We start from the raw sequence: 22,663 nt of genomic DNA, 5'->3' as shown, positions 1-22,663 counted from the left end.
TTCAGTTATACAGGGAATTATTGAGACCGCATCTCAAATACTGTGTGCAGTTTTGGTCTCCTTATTTAAGGAAGAATGTAAATGCTTAGGAGGTAGTTCAGAGGAGGTTTACTAGTTAGACACCTGGAAGAGCAGTTGCCTTATGAAGATAGATTGGAACGGCTGGGCTTGTATCCGCCATAATTTAGAAGAGTGAGGGATGATTTGATTCATGTATTTATGATCCTAAACCGTATTGACAAAAGTGGATATTGACCGGATGGTTCCTCTTGTGGGTGAATCCAGAACTGGCTGGGCACTGTTTTTTAAATGAGAGGTCGCTACTGTGGGAGAAGGATGAGGAGGAAAAGAGCATTGTGTGACTTTGGAACTCTACCTCAGAAAGTAGTGGAGGTGGGATCACTGAATATTTTTACGGCAGAGGTAGATCAGTTCTTGTTAGGCAAGCAAATGGTTCTTGTTGGGCAAGAGATTATCGGGGGTAGATAGGAATGTGGAACTCAGCACAAACAGATCAGGCATGATCTTATTGAATGGCGTACTTCTATTTCATACATTTCTATTTCATAAGTCATGAAACTAAATTTATTGATAAACCCAGAACTGATGTAGTTTACAATGTCCTTTAGGGAAGAAATCTACCATCCTAACTTGGTTTGACCTACATGTCACTCCAGATCCAGAGAAATGTGTTGACTCTTGACTGTCCTCTGAAATGATGTACCAAACTGGCCTCAGTTCAAGGGAAATTCGGGATGGGAAACAAATGCTGGCCTTATCAGTGATGCACGCAGCTAATGAAAGAATAAGTAATAAAAAACCTGTCCTGCAAATTACATCTTTAAACATTTTCAAATATAATTTTGCCTAATCATATTATGATTTTACTAAGTGTCCTGTTACCACTTCCTTAATGTATTTTAGCATTTTCCTGACACTGATGTCAGGCTAGCTGGCCTGTAAATTGGTATTGTCAACTAACCTTTCCTGAATGGTGGTCTAGAAAATGAGGTTATGAAATGTTTTTGTAACGGTTTTTGGACCAATATATTTTGGAGTCAACAAGGGATGAGGCTATCTTAGATCTAGTATTGTGCAATGAAGTAGGGTTAATTAGTAATGCTGTAGTAAAAGATCCACTGGGAAATAGTGATCATAATATCATTGAATTCCAGGTTAAATTTGAAAGTGACGTACTACAATCACAAACAAGTATTTTAAACTTAAAGCCAATTACAAAAGTATGAGGGGAGAACTCGCTGAGGTAAATTGGATAAATAGACTGAAAGGTATAGCTGTAAACACAGTGGGAAGAATGTAAACAATTCAAAATGTCCAACAAAAGTACATTCCATAGAAAAGCAAAAAGTCACTAAGAAAACCCCACCTGTCAATCACTTGGGATGTTAGGGATACTGTTAAATTAAATGAAGAGGCATACAATATTGTAAAGAAAAGTAACAAATCTCAGGATTGTTTTAGAAATTAACAAAGAGCAACCAAAAAGTTGATAAAAAGGAAAAAAAATGGAATGAGAGCAAACTAGCCAGTAATATAAAAACACGCAAGAGCATTTGTAAGTATATATAAAGGACAAGAGTAGCTAAAGTTAATGTTGGTCTTTTGGAATCAGAGGCACAGGAAATTATAGGGAATGAGGAAATGGCAGTTGCATTGAAGACCAGTTTCAATCTACAAATAGACGGTAAACTAGGGGTGAAAAAGAGTGTGGAAGTGAAATTAATGTCAATGGTGGAAAAAGTATCTGAGAAATTTAAAGGACCAAAATGTGACTAATCCCTGGGGACTGAAGGCTTATGCCCTAGAGTTCTAAAGGAGATAGCTGCAGAGATAGTGGATGTGCTGGCTGCGATTTTCAATACCTCATTAGATTCAGGAATGGTCCCAGCAGAGTGGAAGTTGGTAAATGTAGCTCCACCTTTCAAGAAAGGAGGGAGAGAGAAAATTGGGAACTACAAGCCAGTTAGCCAAATGAAAATATTGGAATCTATTGTTAAAGGAGAGTTCGCAATACATTTCAAAAAGCATAGTGTAACTAGAACAAGTCAACATGGTTTTAAACCCTGTTTGACAAATTTATTGGCATTATTTTGAGGATGTGACGAGTAAGGTAGATAAAGGGGAAGCAGTAGATGTGGTATACCTAGATTTCCAAAACGCTTTTGACATGGTGCCACACAAAAAGTTAATAGTCAAGGTAAGTGTGCACGGAGTTGGAGGTAATGTATTAACATGGATAAAGGATTGATTGACAGATAGGAAGCTGAGAGTGGGCAATGTATCTTGTAGACGGTGCACAGTGCATTGATACCGATCAATGCTTAAGGTGGTTGTCCGGTTGTCAACCATCTCAGCTGCTTTGTCCTGGAATATGTCCAGTTTATTGGGATGTTGAGTGACATTCATTCAGAAAAATAGAGAGTATTGTATCATGCATCTGAATTGTGCCTGTAGGTGTTAGAAAGGCATTGGGGAGCCAGGAAATGAATTAGTCACTGTTGAATTCCCAGTATGTTATCTGCCCTTGTAGCCAACGTATTCCTATGACTGGTCTAGTTCAGTTTCTGATCAATGGTCAGCCCCAGAATGTTGGCCATGGATCACTTGATGATTGTAATGCCAGTGAGTGTGAAGGGGCGGTGGTTGAACTCTGTTTCCTTTTGAAGATTGTTATTGCCTGGGACTTGTGTGGTATGAATGTTATTTGCCACTTACCAGCCCAAGCCTGTGAGCTGTCCAGGGGTCCCTGCGTGTGCACATTTAGTGCCTCATTATCAGAGGAATTGTGAATGGAATTGAACATGGCAGTCATCAATAAACAATCCCATTTCTGACCTTGCGGTGAGGAAATGTCACTGATAAAGCACCCAAAGATGGTTATTCCTAGGGCACAGTTCCAGGGAACTCCTGCAGTGATGTCCTGGGATTGCAGTGATTGGCCTCTGTCAGTCACAACCATGCGCCTGTGAGCTGGTCATTGGTGTGCAAGCACCACCTAATAACACGGTCAGTGTCACCTTCCAGTATATTGTTAATTGACAGTAGGCTGAGAGAGGAGTAATTGGCCATTTGGATTTGTCCTACTGTTTTGAGCAAATTATAATTGAGCAATTCTCCTCTTCATCGGGTGGACACAAGTAGATGATGTGCGTCCTACGTTGCTACGGAAAGCTAGGATGGAGATAACGTAGCACTGACCACGATCTTTTTTTTTAACAGACAATTTTATTGAGGTATTTTTTGGCATTGTAAACAGTAACAATATACATTAGTGTGCAAATACCCATTACAAAAACATAATGCAAATAACAGTTCCTCGCTCAGTACCCGGGAAATGATGTCCGCAAATCCCTGCCAGTATCCCCTGAGTTTTGGACACGCCCAGAACATGTGGACATGGTTCGCTGGTCCTCCCCCACATCTAGCGCACTTGTCCTCCAGCCCAAAGAATTTGCTCATCCGGGCCACCGTCATGTGGGCCCGGTGAACTACCTTGAACTGAATAAGGCCGAGCCTGGCACATGTTGCAGTTGCATTTACCCTCCTCAGAGCGTCTGCCCATACACCTCCCTCCAACTCCCCACCAAGCTCCTCCTCCCACTTAAGTTTCAGTTACTTGGTCCCTGTGTCCTCCGCTCCCATAAGCTGCTTATAAATATCCGAGAGTCTCCCCTCTCCTACCTCACCCCTGGGAACTACCCTGTCCTGGATCCCCCTTGGTGGAAGGCGTCGAAAGGATGGGACCTGCCTATGTATGAAATCCTGCACCTGCAAGTACCGAAAGTCGTTCCCCCTCAACAGCCCGAACCTCTCCTCCAGCGCCCTCATGGTCGCGAAGCTCCCTTCCAGGAACAAATCGCCCATCCTTCCCACGCCCGCCCTTCGCCATGATCGGAACCTGCCGTCCATCTTCCCCGGGACAAATCGGTGGTTGTAACATATTGGGGACCAGACCGACGCTCCCACTTCCCCCGCATGCTTCCTCTATTGGCCCCAAACCCGCAGAGCCGCCACCACTACAGGGCTGGTGGAGTACCTGGCCGGCGGGAGCGGCAGAGGAGCCGTGACCAGGCTGCCAAACTGGTGCCCCTGCACGAAGCAGCCTCCACCCGTACCCACCATCCATTTCCTTATCATGGCTATGTTGGCCGTCCAGTAGTAGTTGCTGAGGTTCGGCAACGCGAGTCCCCCCTCGCTACGGTTCCGTTCCAGCACCCCCTTTACCCGCGGGGACTTCCTCGTCCAAACAAATCCCAGGATGATTTTATTGATTCTTTTAAAGAAGGACCGCGGAATGAAAAATAAACAGGAATCTCGGGAGGATCTTCACTGTCTGTACTCTCCCCGCTAGTGACAGCGGGAGCGCATCCCACCTCCGAAACCCGCTCCTCATTTGCTCCACCAGCCTAGACAAGTTCAACTTATGCATCTTGCCCCAGTCACACGCCACCTGTATCCCTAAATACCTAAAACTTTCCCCAACCAGCCTAAACGGTAGCTCCCTCAGCCTATTCTCCTGACCCCTTGCCTGCACCACAAACATCTCGCTTTTTGCCATGTTCAACTTGTAGCCCGAAAACCGGCTAAATTCCCCTAGGATTTCCATAATCCCGTCCATCCCTGCCGCTGGATCCGACACGTACAAAAGCAGGTCATCCGCGTAGAGCGAGACCTTGTGTTCTTTTTTTTTTTTTTTAAATTTAGATTACCCAATTATTTTTTCCAATTAAGGGGCAATTTAGCATGGCCAATCCACCTACTCTGCACATTTTTGGGTTGTGGGGGTGAAACCCACGCAGACACGGGGAGAATGTGCAAACTCCACACGGACAGTGACCCAGAGCCGGGATCGAACCTGGGACCTCAGCGCCGTGAGGCGGTTGTGCTAACCACTAGGCCACCATGCTGCCCGAGACCTTGTGTTCTATCCCCCGCCTGACAATTCCCTTCCATCCCCTTGCTGCTCTTTGAGCAATTGCCAGCGGTTCTATGGCCAACGCAAACAGCGATGGAGAGAGGGGGCATCCCTGTCTTGTCCCGCGGTATAGTCTAAAATACTCAGATGTCGTCCTGTTCGTCCTTACACTAGCCTCCGGGGCCTGATATAGCAGTCTAACCCAGTCCACAAAGCCTTCCCCAAACCCAAACTGTCCCAGCACCTCCCATAAATAGTCCCACTCCACCAGTCAAAAGCCTTTTCGGCATCCATTGCCACCACTACCTCCACCTCTGCCCTCGGGGGCACATAATCACTTTGAGTAGCCTTCTTAGGTTGGCTACCAGCTGCCTGCCCTTTACAAACCCCATTTGGTCCTCCACAATCACGTCCGGTACGCAGTCTTCGATTCTGGACGCCAGGATCTTGGCCAGCAGTTTATCTTCCACATTAATCAGGGAGATTGGCCTATAGGACCCACAAGCTTCCGGATCTTTATCCCGTTTTAATATCAGCGAGATGGTGGCTTGCGACATCGTTGGGGGTAGCACCCCATTGTCCCTCGCCTCGTTAAACACCCTAACCGGCATCAGCCCCACTATCCCCGAGAACTTTTTGTAGAACTCCACTGGATACCCGTCCGACCCCGGGGCTTTACCCGACTGCATGGCCTTCAGGCCCACCATTACTTCTTCAGCTCTAATTGGGGGCCCCGCCCCTCTAAACCACGATCTTTAATGCTCTTTGAGTGATGCTATTTAAGTGATTATTTTTCTCTTCTTTTTTTTAATATAAATTTAGAGTACCCAATTATTATTTTTTCCAATTAACAGGCAATTTAGCGTGGCCAATCCACTTAACTGCACATCTTTGGGTTGTGGGGGTGAAACCCACGCAGACATGGGGAAAATGTGCAAACTCCACACGGTCAGTGACCCAGGCCAGAATTCGAATCCGGGTCCTCGGCGCCACAGTCCCAGTGCTAACCACGGCCACGTGCCGCCCTTTTTACTTCTAATAAGAATCGGTAGTCTGGTTGGTGGGAGGTGTCAAAAAAACAACTTTATTGTTAGTTACTCATTGGTACACACTTGAAGAAGAACTGAATAAAACTTAGAAACAAATATCAACCAATCCACTGGTTCACTTGGCATGCAACAGGTGCATGGAGACAGCAAAAAAAACAAGGTAAGGGGATTGCTGCTCCCTGAGTGAAGCTGCTCCAGTGCAGCCATGATGATTTCATTTACAAATTAATGTGGAGGACAACTTAGGAAATCACGATAACTATGTCGAACCTGTCTGCCCTGTTCCCCTTCTCCTAATCACCAGCTGAGTGATGTAAAATGCTGCAAATGCTCAGCAAGTCGGGCAGCACCCCCCTTTCCTCCCCCCCCGGGTTGCTGCTGCTGCTGACCTAGTTCCCTATTGCTGAGCCAGAAAGTCGAGGAAAGGCTGCCACCGCCTAAAGAACCCTTGTACCGATCCCCTCGGGGCGAATTTGACCTTCTCCAGCTTAATAAAACCCACCATGTCATTGATCCAGGCCTCCACGCTTGGGGGTCTCGCATCCTTCCACTGTAGCAAGATCTTCCGCCGGGCTACTAGGGACGCAAAGGCCAAAACACCGGCCTCTCTCGCTTCCTGCACTCCCGGCTCCACCGCAACCCCAACAATTGCGAGTCCCCAGCTTGGCTTGTCCCTGGATCCTACCACCCTCGACACCGTCCTCGCCACCCCCTTCCAGAACTCCTCCAGTGCTCGGCATGCCCAGAACATATGGGCATGGTTCGCTGGACTCCCCGAACACCTGACACACCTGTCTTTGCCCCCAAAGAAACTACTCATCCTAGTCCGGACATATGGGCCCGGTGCAGCACCTTGAATTGGATGAGGCTAAGCCGCGCACATGAGGAGGAAGAGTTAACCCTCTCCAGGGCATCCGCCCATGTCCCATCCTCGATCTGCTCCCCCAGCTCCCCCTCCCACTTAGCCTTTAGCTCCTCTACTGACGCCTCCTCCACCTCCTGCATTACCTTGTAGATATCAGATACCTTCCCATCCCCGACCCAGACCCCCGAAAGCACCCTGTCCCTCACCCCCCTCGTGGGCAGCAAAGGCAATCCCTCCACCTGCCGCCTAGCAAACGCCTTTACCTGCAGGTACCTGAACATGTTCCCCGAGGGGAGCTCAAATTTCTCCTCCAACTCTCCCAGGCTCGCAAACCTCCTGTCAATGAACAGGTCCCTCAGCTTTCTGATGCCCGCCCTGTGCCACCCCAGGAACCCCCATCAATGTTCCCTGGGACGAACCAATGGTTCCCCCTTAGCGGAGCCTCCATTGAGCCCCCCACTTCCCCCCCCTATGTCGCCTCCACTGCCCCCAAATCTTGCGGGTAGCCACCACCACCGGGCTCGTGGTATACCTCGTAGGAGGGAGCGGCAACGGCGCCGTTACCAGGAACCCCAGGCTTATGCCTCCACAGGACGCCATCTCCAACCTTTTCCATGCTGCCCCCGCCCCCATCATCACCCACTTGCGCACCATCGACACATTGGCCGCCCAATAATACCCCGAGAGGTTGGGTAACGCCAGCCCCCCCACCATCTCTGCCCCGCTCCAAGAAGACCCTCTTCACCCTCGGGGTCCCATGCGCCCAAACAAAGCTCATGATGCTGCTAGTCACCCTCCTAAAAAAGGCCCTAGGGATAAGGATGGGCAGGCACTGAAACAGGAACAAGAACCTCGGGAGCACCGTCATTTTGACGGACTGCACTCTACCCGCCAGCGACAGCGGCACCATGTCCCACCTTTTAAATTCCTCCTCCATCTGCTCCACAAGCCTGGTAAAATTAAGCTTGTGGAGAGTCCCCCAACTCCTGGCCACCTGCACCCCCAGGTACCTAAAACTCTTCACTGCCCTCTTAAACGGGAGCCTACCAATTCCCTCCTCCTGATCATCCGGGTGCACTACAAACACCCCGCTCTTACCCAGATTCAGCTTATAGCCCGAGAAGCCCCCAAACTCAGCCAACAGCTCCATCACCCCCGGCATTCCCCCCACTGGGTCCGCCACATACAGCAGCAGATCGTCCGCATACAGCGATACCCGATGTTCCTCCCCACCCCGCACCAGACCCCTCCACCTCCCCGACTCCCTCAACGCCATAGCCAGAGGTTCAATTGCCAGTGCAAAAAGCAAGGGGGACAGGGGGCACCCCTGCCTGGTCCCACAGTAGAGCCTGAAGTACTCTGACCTCCTTCCATTAGTAGCTACACTCGCCATCGGGGCCTCATAAAGCAACCTCACCCATTTGATGAACCCCTCCCCAAATCCAAACCTCTCCAGCACCTCCCACAGGTACCCCCACTCAACTCTATCAAAGGCCTTCTCTGCATCTAGCGCCACCACTATCTCCGCCTCCCCTTCAACCGCCGGCATCATAATAACATTTAACAACCTCCGCACATTCGTGTTAAGCTGTCTTCCCTTGACAAATCCTGTCTGATCCTCATGTATCACCACTGGCACACAGTCCTCTATCCTGGTGGCCAGGATCTTCGGCAGCAACTTAGCGTCCACATTGAGGAGCGAGATTGGCCTGTATGATCCGCACTGCAGGGGGTCCTTATCCTGCTTCAGGATCAAAGAAATCAGCGCCTGTGACATCGTCGGGGGCAAAGCCCCCCCCCCCTCCTCCCATGCCTCATTGAAGGCCCGCACCAATAGGGGGTCCACTAGGCCCGCATACCTTTTATAAAATTCCACCGGGAACCCATCCGGCCCCGGCGCTTTCCCTGACCGCATTTGGCCAATCCCCTGACTAGCTCCTCCAAGTCAATCGGCGCCCCCAGCCCCTCCAGCACCTTTGGGAGACGTAGCCTGTTCAGAAAGCTCTCCATTCTCTCCCCCCCCCCCCAAAGACCCCGTTCACCTCTGCCCCCTTCCGCACCACATTCCCACCCTTATCCATCGCTCCACTAATTTCCCTAGCCGCATCACGCCTGCAGAGCTGATGCGCCAGCATCCTGCTCGCCTTCTCCCCATACTCATGAACCGCGCCTTACGCCTTCCTCCACTGTGTCTCCGCCTTTCTGGTGGTCAGCAAGTCGAACTTGGCCTGCAAACTACGCCGTTCCCCCAACAATCCCTCCGGGGCCTCCGCGTACCTCCTATCCACATCTAGGAGCTCCCCCACCAGTCTCTACCTCTCCCTCCTCTCCCTATGGCCCCGGATGGAAATCAGCTCCCCCCGGATCACTGCCTTCAGAGCCTCCCAAACCATCCCCACTCGAACCTCCCCCGTATCGTTGGCCTCAAGGTACCCCTCAATACTTCCCCGGACCCTCCTACACACCTCATCAGCCAGCAACCCCACGTCCAGATGCCACAGCAGGCGCTGGTCCCGCACCTCCCCCATCTCCAGATCGACCCAGTGCGGAGCATGGTCTGAAATTGCTATGGCCGAATACTCGGCATCCTCCACCCTCGGGATCAATCCCCTGCTCAGAACGAAAAAATCTATTCGGGAGTAAACCCTATGCACATGGGAGAAAAAGGAATAATCCCGCGCCCTCGGCCTCCCAAACCTCCAGGGATCCACCCCTCCCATCTGGTCCATAAACCCCCTCAGCACCTTGGCCGCCGCTGGCCTCTTACCCATCCTTGAACTGGACCGGTCTAGTGAGGGATCCAGCACCGTGTTAAAGTCTCCCCCGTATGATCAGGCCCCCTGCCTCCTTGTCCGGAATGCGGCCCAACATGCGCCTCATAAAGCCAGCGTCATCCCAATTCGGGGCATACACGTTTTCCAGCACCACCTTCTCTCCATGCAGCCTACCCTTCACCATATCAAACCTGCCCTCCTTGTCCACCACCACCTCAGACGCCTCGAACGCCTCCCTCTTCCCCACCAGAATCGCCACCCCCGGTTCTTCGCATCTAACCCTGAATGGAAAACCTGCCCCACCCACCCCTTCCTCAGACGAACCTGGTCCGCCACCTTCAGGTGGGTCTCCTGGAGCAGATCAGAGGGCACCCCGCCCCCCTCCCCCGCCGACTAGCCATAGCCCATCGACTGCTCGCCCCAGGCCAGCACACCCTGCCCGACCCGTTCCCCATGACGATAGCGCCTCCCCTAACAGGGGTGCTATATTCATTTTTCTGAGGCTGGATTTGAGAAATCTGCTGCGATTTGCATAATTTGTGCTGGAAGTTTGGTTTGGTGAGTCGCATTTCATTGAATGACAACAGGTGAGTTTGATGTCATTGCAAATCACATCTTGAGCAGAGCTGTACATTTTTAGCATGCACTGAAAATGACGGGAATTTAACCAAGCTATTGAAACATGTCAAGAACACCATCAGAACAGAGTTCATGGACCTCTGCAACAACATCTATACTATGGAGGATGCCCCAGATGACTGGAGGCAAGGGATAATCATAAAACCACCAAAGAAAGGGAACCACAGTCATTGCACAACTGGAGGGGCATAACACTGTTGCCAGACTTTGGCATCCTGTGCTACACCACTGGTTGACAAACCTGGATTTCACAGATGACATTGCCTGGCTGGTTGAAGAATTGTAGTGCTTCAAGACATGACCACCAGTCGAGAGAAGCAGCAGCAAGGCTGGTCTATGCACCTAACAACTGTTAACCACTACTCATTTCCTGGTATTCAACCAATGTTGTACCATGTTGTTACTGTCCCTTTTATTCCACAAGCTTTAACTTTACTTACAAGTCTGCCTATTGGAGGTCCATGTTCACCACATCAACAACATTACTCTTACCAACTCTTCTTACATCAAATAACTCAGGCAGGCTGGTTAAAAATTATTTTCCTGTAACAGATCTTTGCTGGATTTCCTTAATTAAGCATAAGTGACTGAAATTCTATGCTAACATATCGGTCCTAGAAGCTTTCCTCCCACCAAGGTTAAACTGGTCTGTAATTGTTGGTCTTATCTTTCCACCCTTTCTTTTTGAACAAGTATGTATGTATTCATATTATAACTGCAGTGTGAGTGCCAAGAAGTTGTAATATAAATGCAATCAAAATCTGGTGTGAATGAAGAAGGGCATGACTCGGTGGAGGAGACATTTTGCCTCCATTTCTTTTCAGGGTTGACTAACTGCCCTCTGAAATGGCCTAGCAAACTACTCAGTTCAAGGGCAATTGGAGGTGGGCAATAAATGCTGGCCTCACTAGCAACGTCCATATTCCACAAAAGAAGAAAGAAAAATAATTAGACCTTCACACCCGATTCACACTTCACCTTCTGCTTGGTATGAAGCAGTACAATAGAAACACTTAGTTGAAGAATATTGACTTCAAAGTTGTGTTGTCTGCATTCAAACTTTTATTGCCACATGAGGCCATGTCGAATTTGGCAAATATAAAAGTTGCTAAACCAGAAAGCATTTAAATTTAAGAGCTAAACTTTACTTACTTTCTGTACTTTGTTATAGGAGGTTAATAATTTGTGATATGAGTTATTTAAATATTTAAAGAAGATATAAACAGTTAAAATATCATCAAGTATAAATGCACTTTTGCAGTTGGTGGAATAGCCAGTCATTGTTTGTGACAAGGTGATGGACTGGGCAACTGTGGTGAAGTTGTGATCAGAGAAAATCATTTATTAAGTGAGGCTTATGTGGGCAGTGAATGACGTGCTTTCGTTTCATCATCAGTTTTATCATTGTCTCCAATGTACCAGTCCAGCTTTTGGCCGTCTGAGGAAAAGAGTATTTGAGAACCAGAATCTCAAATCCAAGACTAAGATCATGATTTACTAGGCAGCAGTGCTTTGGAGAATTGGACAACCTACAGAAGACACCTCAGAGCACTTAACAGGTGCCACCAACAGGAACGTTGCAAGATCCTCCAAATCTGGTGGCAAGAAAGGCTGGCCAATACCAGTGTCCTTTTCCAAATCAATATGCTCAACATCAAGGCGCTAATCACTCAAAACTAGCTTTGTTTGCCTGGCTCCGTTTAAATAAATACTTTAGCTTACTTGTAGACCATTTAATTGAAAATGGCTGACAAACCAATCTGTTCTTTACGATCAACAAATATTGTGGAAGGAAACCGAAGAACCTAGAGTAACCCACGCAGACATGGGGAGGAATTGCAAACTCCACACAGATAGTCGCCCAAGGCCAGAATTGAACCTGGGACCCTGGAGTTGCGAGTTTCTTGTCACCAGATTTGGAGGTAGCAACAATCAGTCGACTGTGCACTACAGTTCAATAACTGTGAACTTCACGTAATGCTTTTATATCCAGAGATTAATGATGGTTCTGCTGCAGCCTCATGGTGCTGAGGTCCCAGGTTCGAATCCGGCTCTGGGTCACTGTCTGTGTGGAGTTTGCACGTTCTCCCCGTGTTTGTGTGGGTTTAACCCCCACATCCCAAAGATGTGTAGGCTAGGTGGATTGGTCACACTAAATTGCCCCTTAAGTGGAAAAAATGAATTGGGTACTCTTTAAAAAAAAAAAAAAAAAAAATTTTTTTTAAATGATGGTTCTGCTGGACAGTTTAAGTGACTTACAGCTTGTCAGGTGCAAAAGCTGAGGTCTACTCAGTGCATTAATACAGTAAAACTAGAGCACTGAATTTTGTGAGAGGGAGTTTTTTTAAGATGACATTTCAAACTGGTGCAAGTTGCTTTCTTACCCTCTCACCAATCTCTAGTTTAGCTGTGCTCTATTCCAAGCAGTCTATGTAAGAGGAACGTGCTGTTTATGGGAAGAAACACAGTCAAATGATCCCGTTGGTGCTTCCTTGGCAGGTTATTTGAAGTTGCAAAACATTTAGGCTGTGAATTACTATCAATAAAGCCAACTTTTAAAAAAAGACCAATTATGATGAGGGACCATCATAAGGGATGCAGGACAAGGTTCAATTTGTGAAGAGTAAGATCAGAAGAAGTTGTTATGTGATGTAATTTGTAGCTTGTAAACAGCTAATGGTAGTGGAAGGCCAGGCAAGACATAAGGATAAGCCAGGAAAAATGCTATTTCCTGCAACACCGATTCCAGCACCTTGCCATCATCCCAGAACAGCTAACTTGGAACAAACCAAGGATTGGAACTCAGGCTTGCTGGATCTATGGACTCAATATCTCAGAAAATGCATTGATGTGGTGAACTACTTTAGAAACCCATGGCTAAACTCCCAACTGTGTTCCTAATATCTTATAGCGATTTCACAATAGCATTTTCTTTTATGTAATTGAAATGAATGAAAAATAAGTTAATTTTGCTATTGAAACGTATATATGACAAACCTTTCTTGGAATCCAGAAGACTAGTACTTGACCAGAGTGAAATTAAAGTGTACGTGACTCCAGAGAGCTGCTCTTTTCACAAATTCATTATTTTTGTATGTGGATGCCAAGTGGTTACAGGATTCAAAAGTAAGTTTAACTGCCCTCACAAGTATTGGAGCCTAATCTTAAATTATAAATCCAAGGATGCTGTATTCTGCAATGGTAAAAACTCTGGTTTTGAGTTTTTCAGCTGTGTATCGGTTGTCTGTACTTCCTGATTTTTATTTGTGGGTTTGAACATCTAAAAGTTAGGGTTTTGTTTTAATTTGAGGCATTGGTTGTCATGAGGCATTTTCTTTGCAGTTGGTAGATTTGCCTTTGTAAAATATTTTACTTCTTAGTGCTTATTCATAGTAGTACAGCCTCAAATTTGTTTCTTTGCCAACTAAAGGTGAGGTTTTAGCAAAGTGGTATGAGAGGGTCATGATGGGGTGGCATGGTGGCACGTGGGAAGCACTGTTGCCTCGCAACTCCAGGGTCCCGGGTTCAATACTGGCCTTGGGCAACTGTCTGTGTGGAGTTTGCACTTTCTCCCCATGTCTGCGTAGGTTTACTCAGGGTGCTTCGGTTTCCTTCCACAGTCCAAATATGTGCAGGTTAGGTGGAATGGCCATGCTAAATTGTCCTTTAGTGTCCAAAAAGGTTACATGGAGTTACTGGGTTACGAGGATAGGGTGGGGGGCTTAAGTGGGGTGCTCTTTCCAAGGGCCGGTGCAGATTCGATGGGCTGACTGGCCTCCTTTTGCACTGTAAATTCTATGACCTTCATCCAATGTTAATATGACTGGAGATGTACAAAAAATGTGCCTCATCTAAAATTTGCAATTATTTGTTGCTGGTTTTAACAAAAATATTTCAGCCAAATAACAGAGATCCATACTCGAAACGTTAGCTCTGTTCTCTCTCCACAGATGCCGACAGACCTGTCGAGATTGTCAAGCATTTTCTGTTTTTGTTTTGAATTAATGATGATTTGTTTTATTTTCCATTAGGGCAACCTCACAAACGGAGAAGGACATCTGAGCCAATTGAAATTGAAGATCGATTGGAATCTTTGATATGTCGTGTAGGAGAAAAGGTAGAGCCTCTTACTTCACTCTTAATTTAATAACCTACTGATGAACATTTAGAAATAATGTGTGTCAACTAATTTTTACTGTGATGTGGGAATTGAGGCCTCTGTCAGGATTGGGAACAAAAGTTACATTTCCAACAAAGGTATTTTCACTACATCTCAATGTTTTCAAATATGTACTGAGTTTTCCATCTTCCAGTTCAATCACAAACTTTTAAATATTGTCCTCCCCATTAGTAGTCGGTTGTTATCGCCTTGCATTTCTCCAAAGCCTTTGATGTTGTTTGGCACCTTGCACATGCCATCAGCCCTGGCATCTTGCATGTCCTGGCATATGCACTAAATACAGATTCTTATGTTCTGATTTACAGAGCACATCCTCATTGGAGAGCAACCTGGAAGGTCTAGCCGGAGTTTTAGAAGCTGACCTGCCAAACTATAAAAGTAAAATCCTGAGAATACTTTGTGCAGTGTAAGTTGAATTAAACGTTATACATTAGATAAATTTGTTTCAGAACATTACATATTATAAGGAATTATCATAGTCTGACCCTTAGTTTGTTGGACAGGTTAGAAATTAATGCTCGAGTGAAATGGAAGAATTAGAGAAAATTGGCACCGTGAATCACAACTGATATTTGGTTATCATGGGAGGGATGCTTCCAATATAAAAAAAACAGCATTTGGGGAAATAGTTATGTATTGCAGCATACTAACTGTTCGTATTTTGAATAAATTGCTTTGCGCATTCTGTTTGAGAAATAAATTCACAAAAGGAAAATTAGAATGGTCTAATAGATTGAAATATTTTAAATGTGGAGGCAAGTGGTTTTTCTCCCACCTCTGTTGGCTTACATTATCAGTAAAATGCATACTTATTTTGCCCTCTAGAGCACGACAGCTTCCTGAAAAATTAACTGTCTACACAACATTGGTGGGGCTGTTAAATGCAAGGAACTACAACTTTGGTGGAGAATTTGTCGAAGCTATGGTTAGACAGCTCAAGGAAACTTTGAAAGCTAATATGTACTATGAGGCATCTTTTACTGTAAGTGCTACCATTTGTTTTTTTGACGGTTTGCGAAATCTCTTCGCACTTTGTTCTGCTTACTGGGTCACAATCAATTGACCTTCAAAAATTCTCAATAATACTGTCATGTTTGCCACTGTACAACTTTGGCTTGATTAAAACTAATGTTCAGTACTGTGAATGTTTTTCAGTAGAGGCCTTGCACCTCTGTTTAATAAATCAATTATTGGGGGCTGATAATGTTGAGAGTGTGATAATTTCTATATTTTTGTTCACATTATGAAAATGACAACCAACTGGAACATTATATATTAGCTACACTGCACTTTAACAAGCCTGGCTGAAAAATGTATTATTCCTTGCTAATGTATCCAATATCCATTATAAAAGTCTGTTACCTCATAATTGGCATGCGGTGACCTTTCCTGAAAATATCTAATTTTGTCCTGTTAAATCCTAACATCACCTGGTTTGGCATGAACATAATTGAATGACTTTTGCAAAGTGATATCTACACCATTCTATAGCAAGCATAATATTTGTAGATTCATTGCCTGAGTACTGTAATAATGTTATATCATCGGCTCTTAATTAGATTGTAGTGTTAATTAACATAGAACAGTACAGCACAGAACAGGCCCTTCGGCCCTCGATGTTGTGCCGAGCATTGTCCGAAACCAAGATCAAGCTATCCCACTCCCTGTCATTCTGGTGTGCTCCATGTGCCTATCCAATAACCGCTTGAAAGTTCCTAAAGTGTCTGACTCCATTATCACAGCAGGCAGTCCATTCCACACCCTAACCACTCTCTTGAGTAAAGAACCTACCTCGGATATCCCTCCTATATCTCCCACCCTGAATCTTATAGTTATGCCCTCTTGTAACAGCTACATCCACCCGAGGAAATAGCCTCTGAACGTCCACTCTACCTATCCCCCTCATCATCTTATAAACCTCTATTAAGTCGCCTCTCATCCTCCTCCACTCTAAAGAGAAAAGCCCTAGCTCCCTCAACCTTTCCTCATAAGACATATCCTGCAAACCAGGCAGCATTCTGATAAATTTCCTTTGCACCCTTTCCAATGCTTCCACATCCTTCCTATAATGAGGTGACCAGAACTACACACAATACTCCAAATGTGGTCTCACCAGGGTCATGTATAGTTGCAGCATAACCCCGCGGCTCTTAAACTCAAGCCCCCGTTAATAAACGCTAACACGCTATAGGCCTTCTTCGCGGCTTTATCCACTTGAGTGGCAACCTTCAGAGATCTGTGGACATGAACCCCAATATCTCTCTGTTGCTCCACATTCCTCAGAACCCTGCTGTTGACCCTGTAATCCGCATTCAAATTTTTTCTACCAAAATGATTCACCTCGCACTTATCAGGATTAAACTCCATCTGCCATTTTTCAGCCCCTCTGCATCCTATCAATGTCTCTTTGCAGCCTACAACAGCCCTCCACCTCATCCACTACTCCACCAATCTTGGTGTCATCAGCAAATTTACTGACCCACCCTTCAGCCCCATCCTCCAAGTCATTGATAAAAATCACAAATAGGAGAGGACCCAGCACTGATCCCTGTGGTACACCGCTGGTAACTGGTCCCTAGTCTGAAAATTTTCCATCCACCACCACCCTCTCTGTCTTCTATGTGATAGCCAGTTACTTATCCAATTGGCCAAATTTCCCTCTATCCCACACCTCCTTACTTTCTTCATGAGCCAACCATGGGGAACCTTATCAAGCGCCTTACTAAAATCCATGTATACGGCATCAACTACTCTACCTTCATCTACACACTTAGTTACCACCTCAAAGAATTCAATCAAATTTGTGAGGCAAGACTTGCCCTTCACGAATCCGTGTTGACTATCTCAGATTAAGCTGCATCTTTCCAAATAGTCATAAATCCTATCCTTCGTGACCTTTTCCATTAACTTACCGACCACCGAAGTAAGACTAACTGGCCTATAATTACCAGGGTCATTCCTATTCCCTTTCTTGAACAGAGAAACAACATTCGGCACTCTCCATTCCTATGGGACTATCCCCGTGTGCAATGAAGACTCCAAGATCAAAGCCAAAGACTCTGCAATCTCATCCCTTGCCTCCCAAAGAATCCTTGGATATATCCCATCTGGCCATGGGGACTTGTCGACCCTCGGGTTTTTCAAAATTGCTAATACATCCTTCCTCAGAACATCTACCTCCTCCAGCCTACCCGCCTGTATCACACTCTCATCCTCAAAAACATGGCCTCTCTCCTTGGTGAACACTGAAGAAAAGTATTCATTCAACGCCTCTCCTATTTCTTCTGACTCCATACACAAGCTCCCACTACTGTCCTTGACCGGCCCTACCCTCACCCTGGTCATTCTTTTATTTCTCACATAAGAGTAAAAAGCCTTGGGGTTTTTCTTGATCCAACCCGCCAAGGATTTCTCATGCCCCCTCCTAGCTCTCCTGAGCCCTTTTTTTTTAAGCTCATTCCTTGCCACCTTGTAACCCTCAAGCGACCCAACTGAACCTTGTTTTCTCATCCTGACATACTCTCCCTTTTTCCTCTTGACAAGACATTCAACCTCTTTAATGAACCATGGTTCCCTCACACGGCCATTTCCTCCCTGCCTGACAGGGACATGCCTATCAAGGACACGCAGTATTTGTTCTTTGAACAAGCTCCACTTTTCATTTGTGCCTTTCCCTGACGGTTTCTGTTCCCATCTTATGCTCCCTAATTCTTGCCTAATCGCATCATAATTACCCCTCCCCCAATTATAAACCTTGCCCTGCTGTATGGCCCTATCCCTCTCCATTGCAATAGTGAAATACACCAAATTGTGGTCACTATCTCCAAAGTGCTCTCCCACAAACAAATCCAATACTTGGCATGGTTCATTACCCAGTACCAAATCCAATGTGGAACCCCCTCTTGTCGGCCTATCCACATATTGTGTCAGGAAACCCTCCTGCACACACTGTACAAAAATTGCCCCATCCGAACTGTTCGACCTATAGAGGTTCCAATCAATATTTGGAAAGTTACAGTCACCCATGACAACAACCCTGAGACCTCCACACCTATCCATAATCTGTTTTTAAAAACATCCAGACTACTCAGCAAGTCCTCCATCCTCAGTCCAGTAGTAGGCCCAAATCCTCTCCTCGCCGCTCTCCAGGTAAAATAGACTGAAAGGCAACGGCCTTCTTTCTTCCTTCTTTTCATCCAGAAAGTTGCAAGTAAGTCTAAGGGAAAGAGGCAGCAGCATACAGCAAACAAGCTCTCAGCTACAGTCTCCAGGCATTTACAGCTAATCAATAGAAAGCAGCAAACACAAACTGCAGCTGGGAAGTGCTCTCACAACTGACAAGGCCAATTCCTTATTAGCAATAGCCATCACCACCGGCCTGGGGGCGGTCCAACCTGGAAAGCTTCAGCCCCCCTGACTTCAATCTCATTAATGAGATGGAAATTGGTGTTAATGGGATCGATGATATGCACGCCATATTTGGGTGTGATCCAGCACTTGCCATCCAGGAGGAGACATGAATCTCAATTTTTGCCCTTTCCCCTATTTAACTGCATGCCCAGATCCGCGCCGAGCACAATGCAGCGGTTGAATTATATTGATAATTTTGAGGAAGGAACAGTGTGTGCTCTGGCCAAATTTGCGGATGATACAAATGGCTGTAGGGAGGATATAGATACTTTATAGAGAAATATTGATAGGTTATTTGAGTGCAGAAAATGGACAAATGGAATTTGGTGTGGTGAAAATGTGAGATGGTTTGTTTTGGAAGAAAGAATGAGAAGGCGGATTATTATTTAAATGGAGAGAAACTGCAGAAAGTTTTAGCACAAGTGGATTTGGGGTCGTTGTTCATGAAACCCAGAAAACTAGCATAGTGGTATTGAAGAAAATAGGAACGGCAAATAGAATGCTGGCTTTAATTTTAATGGGGCTAGAGTATAAAAGTAAAAAGGTGTTGTTGCAACTATACAAAGTACCAGTGAGGTCACGTTTAGAATACTGTGTATAGTTTGGTCCTCTTATTTAAGAAAATACATACATGTTATCGCTGGAGGCAGAACAGAGGAACTTTACTAGGATGATCCTGGGTATGGAAGGACTGCCATATGGGAAAGATTAAAGCCGTTGGGGCTGTTTTCCTTGGGAGTTGAGAAGAATGAGAAGTGATATGATTGAAACATATAAGAATCTTAGGAGGTTAGACAGAGTAGACAGGGTAAATGTTGGAAGCATGTTTCCACTCGTGGGAGAGTGTAGGAATGCAGGGTAGAGTTACAGAATAAAGGGGTGCTCATTTAAGACTGATTTGAGGAAGACTTTCTTCTCTGAAAGAGTGGTGAATCTTTGGAATTCTTTACTCCAGGAAGCTGTGAAGGCCGAGCTCTTGAACATTTGAGATTGATAGATTTTTAATCAGGTGAATTAAGGGTTATGGAGAGAATGCAAGAAAGTGGACGGGGTTAGATTGGGTGTTAGATCAGCCATGGTGTTATTAAATGGCGGAGCATACTCGAAGGGCTGAATGGCCTACTCCTGTTACTATTTCTCACTGTCTTATTCCTGTTACTATTTCTCATGGTCTTATTGATAGTGTGCCACCTTTTATTGAGCTATGTGCAAACATATACATCCACCTCCCGTTTGCCTGATTTACACCATCCTTACGATTCTTATCTGCATTTCTCTTCTTAAACTCTTCCTTGGCTGGTGTCTTGAGCTCCACTTTCCAAATCGCAATCCATTCTAAACCTCTCGAGCCACATCCTTTGCTACCATGTCCAGCGCGTTTATCCAGAGCAGAACAATATCCATTGACTTCCCATTCTTCATGCATCAAATTCAGAATCCTCATTTACAAATCATTATCACCACCATTCTCCCTTGTTGCGTTCTGTCCGCTTTCATTACACCTATTTATGAAGCACGTGGGGACCTTTTTTATGTTAAAGGTGCCATTTCAAGTTCACCTCATTCAGCCTTTACTATGTCTTTGGCCTTCCAAATCTCACCTCCTGCACACTTGCTGATCTTCCTTCTCCCAGGTGATGGTACAGCCTTCATCTGTTGCCGCAGTACTGTCTGGAACTTTGTTACTAAATTCTTGTGCCTTGTTATTTATTTTTAAAATCTTTTTGAAAAATCCATCTGACTGTGCTTTTGGCCATCTCTTAAATGTTTTGTTACTGGTTGTTCTCTAAATCTGCTATGTGGAAGACCTTGAAATGTTTTGCAGTGCTAAAGTTGCTATATACATACAACTTGGTGGTTTTATATAAGCCAAAATGAAACTGAGTTAATGTTGGCTGTTTTGCAATTTGAACTATGCCAAATTGACTAGGGAAGGGCATTGTTTCATTGGCTTCTAAGTGTTGGAACTGTTTTCATAACAGAGGAAGAAATATGACTGGAACAGGAGAAGGAACAGATCTAGTGGTGTTGAAACTGGGAGAGTTGCTTTCAATTTCCAAGGCTAGCAAAGTAGATCACTTCGGACTTCCAGTGGCAGCTTTGTGGTGAACAGTTGCATACATGGGTCCTGCCAGGGTACTTTGTTTTTGACCCTTTTCACCCAGTCATTGAGTGATGTGTGGCAGGGGGGAGGGTGGTGAGAAACCTAAAAAAAATATTGCCCAACATGTATAACACAAGGCAGCAGACAGGCAAAGAATCATCGCCGGACTCAGAAGCGACGTGAGTCTCGGTGGAGAAAATGGCTGGAGGCTCCTGCTGCGACTTTGGCCTCTCCGTGTACAGCCAAGATGTTGGCAAGCTTCTTGCTGGAAGAATTTAAGAAGCCGCAGCAGGTGGTGTCTGAGGACCTTGAAAAGGCAACGGAAGGCCTTGGAGAAGATGGATCGGAAGGTATGGTCGTGAAGTGGGCGAAACATCATAAAGACTATTGATGGGAGAGCCACGCCATCGGGATGTATCAAGATGCGAGACCAGAACCTGCTAGTAGGCATGTTGTACAAAATCATTGTGCGATTCGGGGTGGTATACCCTGCACATCTTTGAGTGACTTTTAAAAAGAGAGACTGTTAGAGGATGCAAACGAGTTTGTAAAGAAGCATGAGGTAGGGGCAAATTAATTGTTAATTGTTCGCTGCATTTGTATTTATTGTGAGATTTATGTTCTGTGGGCGAGGGTATGTGATTATGGGGGTTTGCTGGGAAGGTTTTCTACTCAAGTTTGTAGTTTGTATTTTTAGGATTGTTTGTGGAATAGGTGGATTTTCTTTTTCCCTCTATCTTTTTGTTTTAATGTTAGATGTAGGGTGGGGCTGATTCACCCTGTTAGCTATAAAATTATTTAACGGGAGTGGAGGAGTGGGGTTATCTGCTGTTCATTACTTTAGGATTTTGTTTTAAGTAATCAGTTTAGGAGAGCTTCCGGTGATGGCGGCCGGGAGGCAGCCACACACTGGAGGGCTCCCGCTCGGGAATAGGGATTTCGGAGTTTTAACATCCGGTCCCGGGAGCAACGGAGGCTGAAAAGGCTGTAAGAAGGCACAGGGAGGAGAAATGTCCAAGTTGGGAGAACAACGACCGTGAAAAAGGGGGTTAGCAGAAGTCCGCCAGGGAGTGAAAAAGTCAGCGCAGGAACTGTAAGGAAAGTGGAGGTTTAAGCACCAGGGGAGGCCGCATCGTTCACAGCAGAAGACATGATCAAGGTGATGGCTGTGGAACTTGAAAAACAGTTCACAAAACACATGGAAGCAATGAAGAAGGAGATGGGGGCGGTATTGAAAGTGCTGGTGGAGGAGACGATTGCCCCGGTGAGGGTGGCGGTATCAAGCGCTGCGGCGGAGGTGCAGAAGTAAGGTGAGACACTGAAGGAAGTGGAAGAGGCATTATCGCAGCACAGTGGTCAACTCACCTCGATGGGGAAGGAGTTGTGGACGGTGATAGAGACCAAAATGGGTCTGCGAGCCAAAATGGAAGACTGGAAAACAGATCCAGGCGACAGAATCTGAGGATTGTGTGTCTGCCCGAAGGGGTGGAAGGCCCCAGGCCGACTGTTATTCTCTAAATCTGAATAAAGATTGTAGACTTCCAGTTAACACAAATACTTTATTCAGTGGGTTTGTTCTGTTTTCCAGAGCTTAACTAGATATACAGTCAAGCAGTATGACCAGTGAAGCTAAGGTAAACTGCCTATGCTGAGCTGTCTCTGTCTGCTGCTGTTCGCTGGCCCTGTGCTTCTGAAAGAGGCGGATC

The 22,663-nt window shown here is 45.8% G+C and overlaps 1 protein-coding gene across 2 annotated transcripts in view; it reads left to right on the top strand.

Moving 5' to 3' along the window:
- LOC119970257 (nuclear cap-binding protein subunit 1) overlaps positions 1 to 22,663 on the top strand; it is a 106,801-nt gene that overhangs the window by 9,100 nt on the left and 75,038 nt on the right. For both annotated transcript variants that reach the window (XM_038804581.1, XM_038804582.1), the window contains exons 2-4: positions 14,295 to 14,380; positions 14,749 to 14,849; positions 15,269 to 15,425. In XM_038804581.1, coding sequence (XP_038660509.1) covers positions 14,295 to 14,380; positions 14,749 to 14,849; positions 15,269 to 15,425 — 344 coding nt within the window. The remainder of the gene's footprint in view (positions 1 to 14,294; positions 14,381 to 14,748; positions 14,850 to 15,268; positions 15,426 to 22,663) is intronic.

The sequence above is a fragment of the Scyliorhinus canicula genome, chromosome 8 (genome assembly GCF_902713615.1).
Source record: "Scyliorhinus canicula chromosome 8, sScyCan1.1, whole genome shotgun sequence".
Lineage (NCBI taxonomy): Eukaryota > Metazoa > Chordata > Chondrichthyes > Carcharhiniformes > Scyliorhinidae > Scyliorhinus > Scyliorhinus canicula.
Note: the sequence above shows the minus strand (reverse complement) of the source record. Positions and strands in the feature narration are given on the sequence as shown.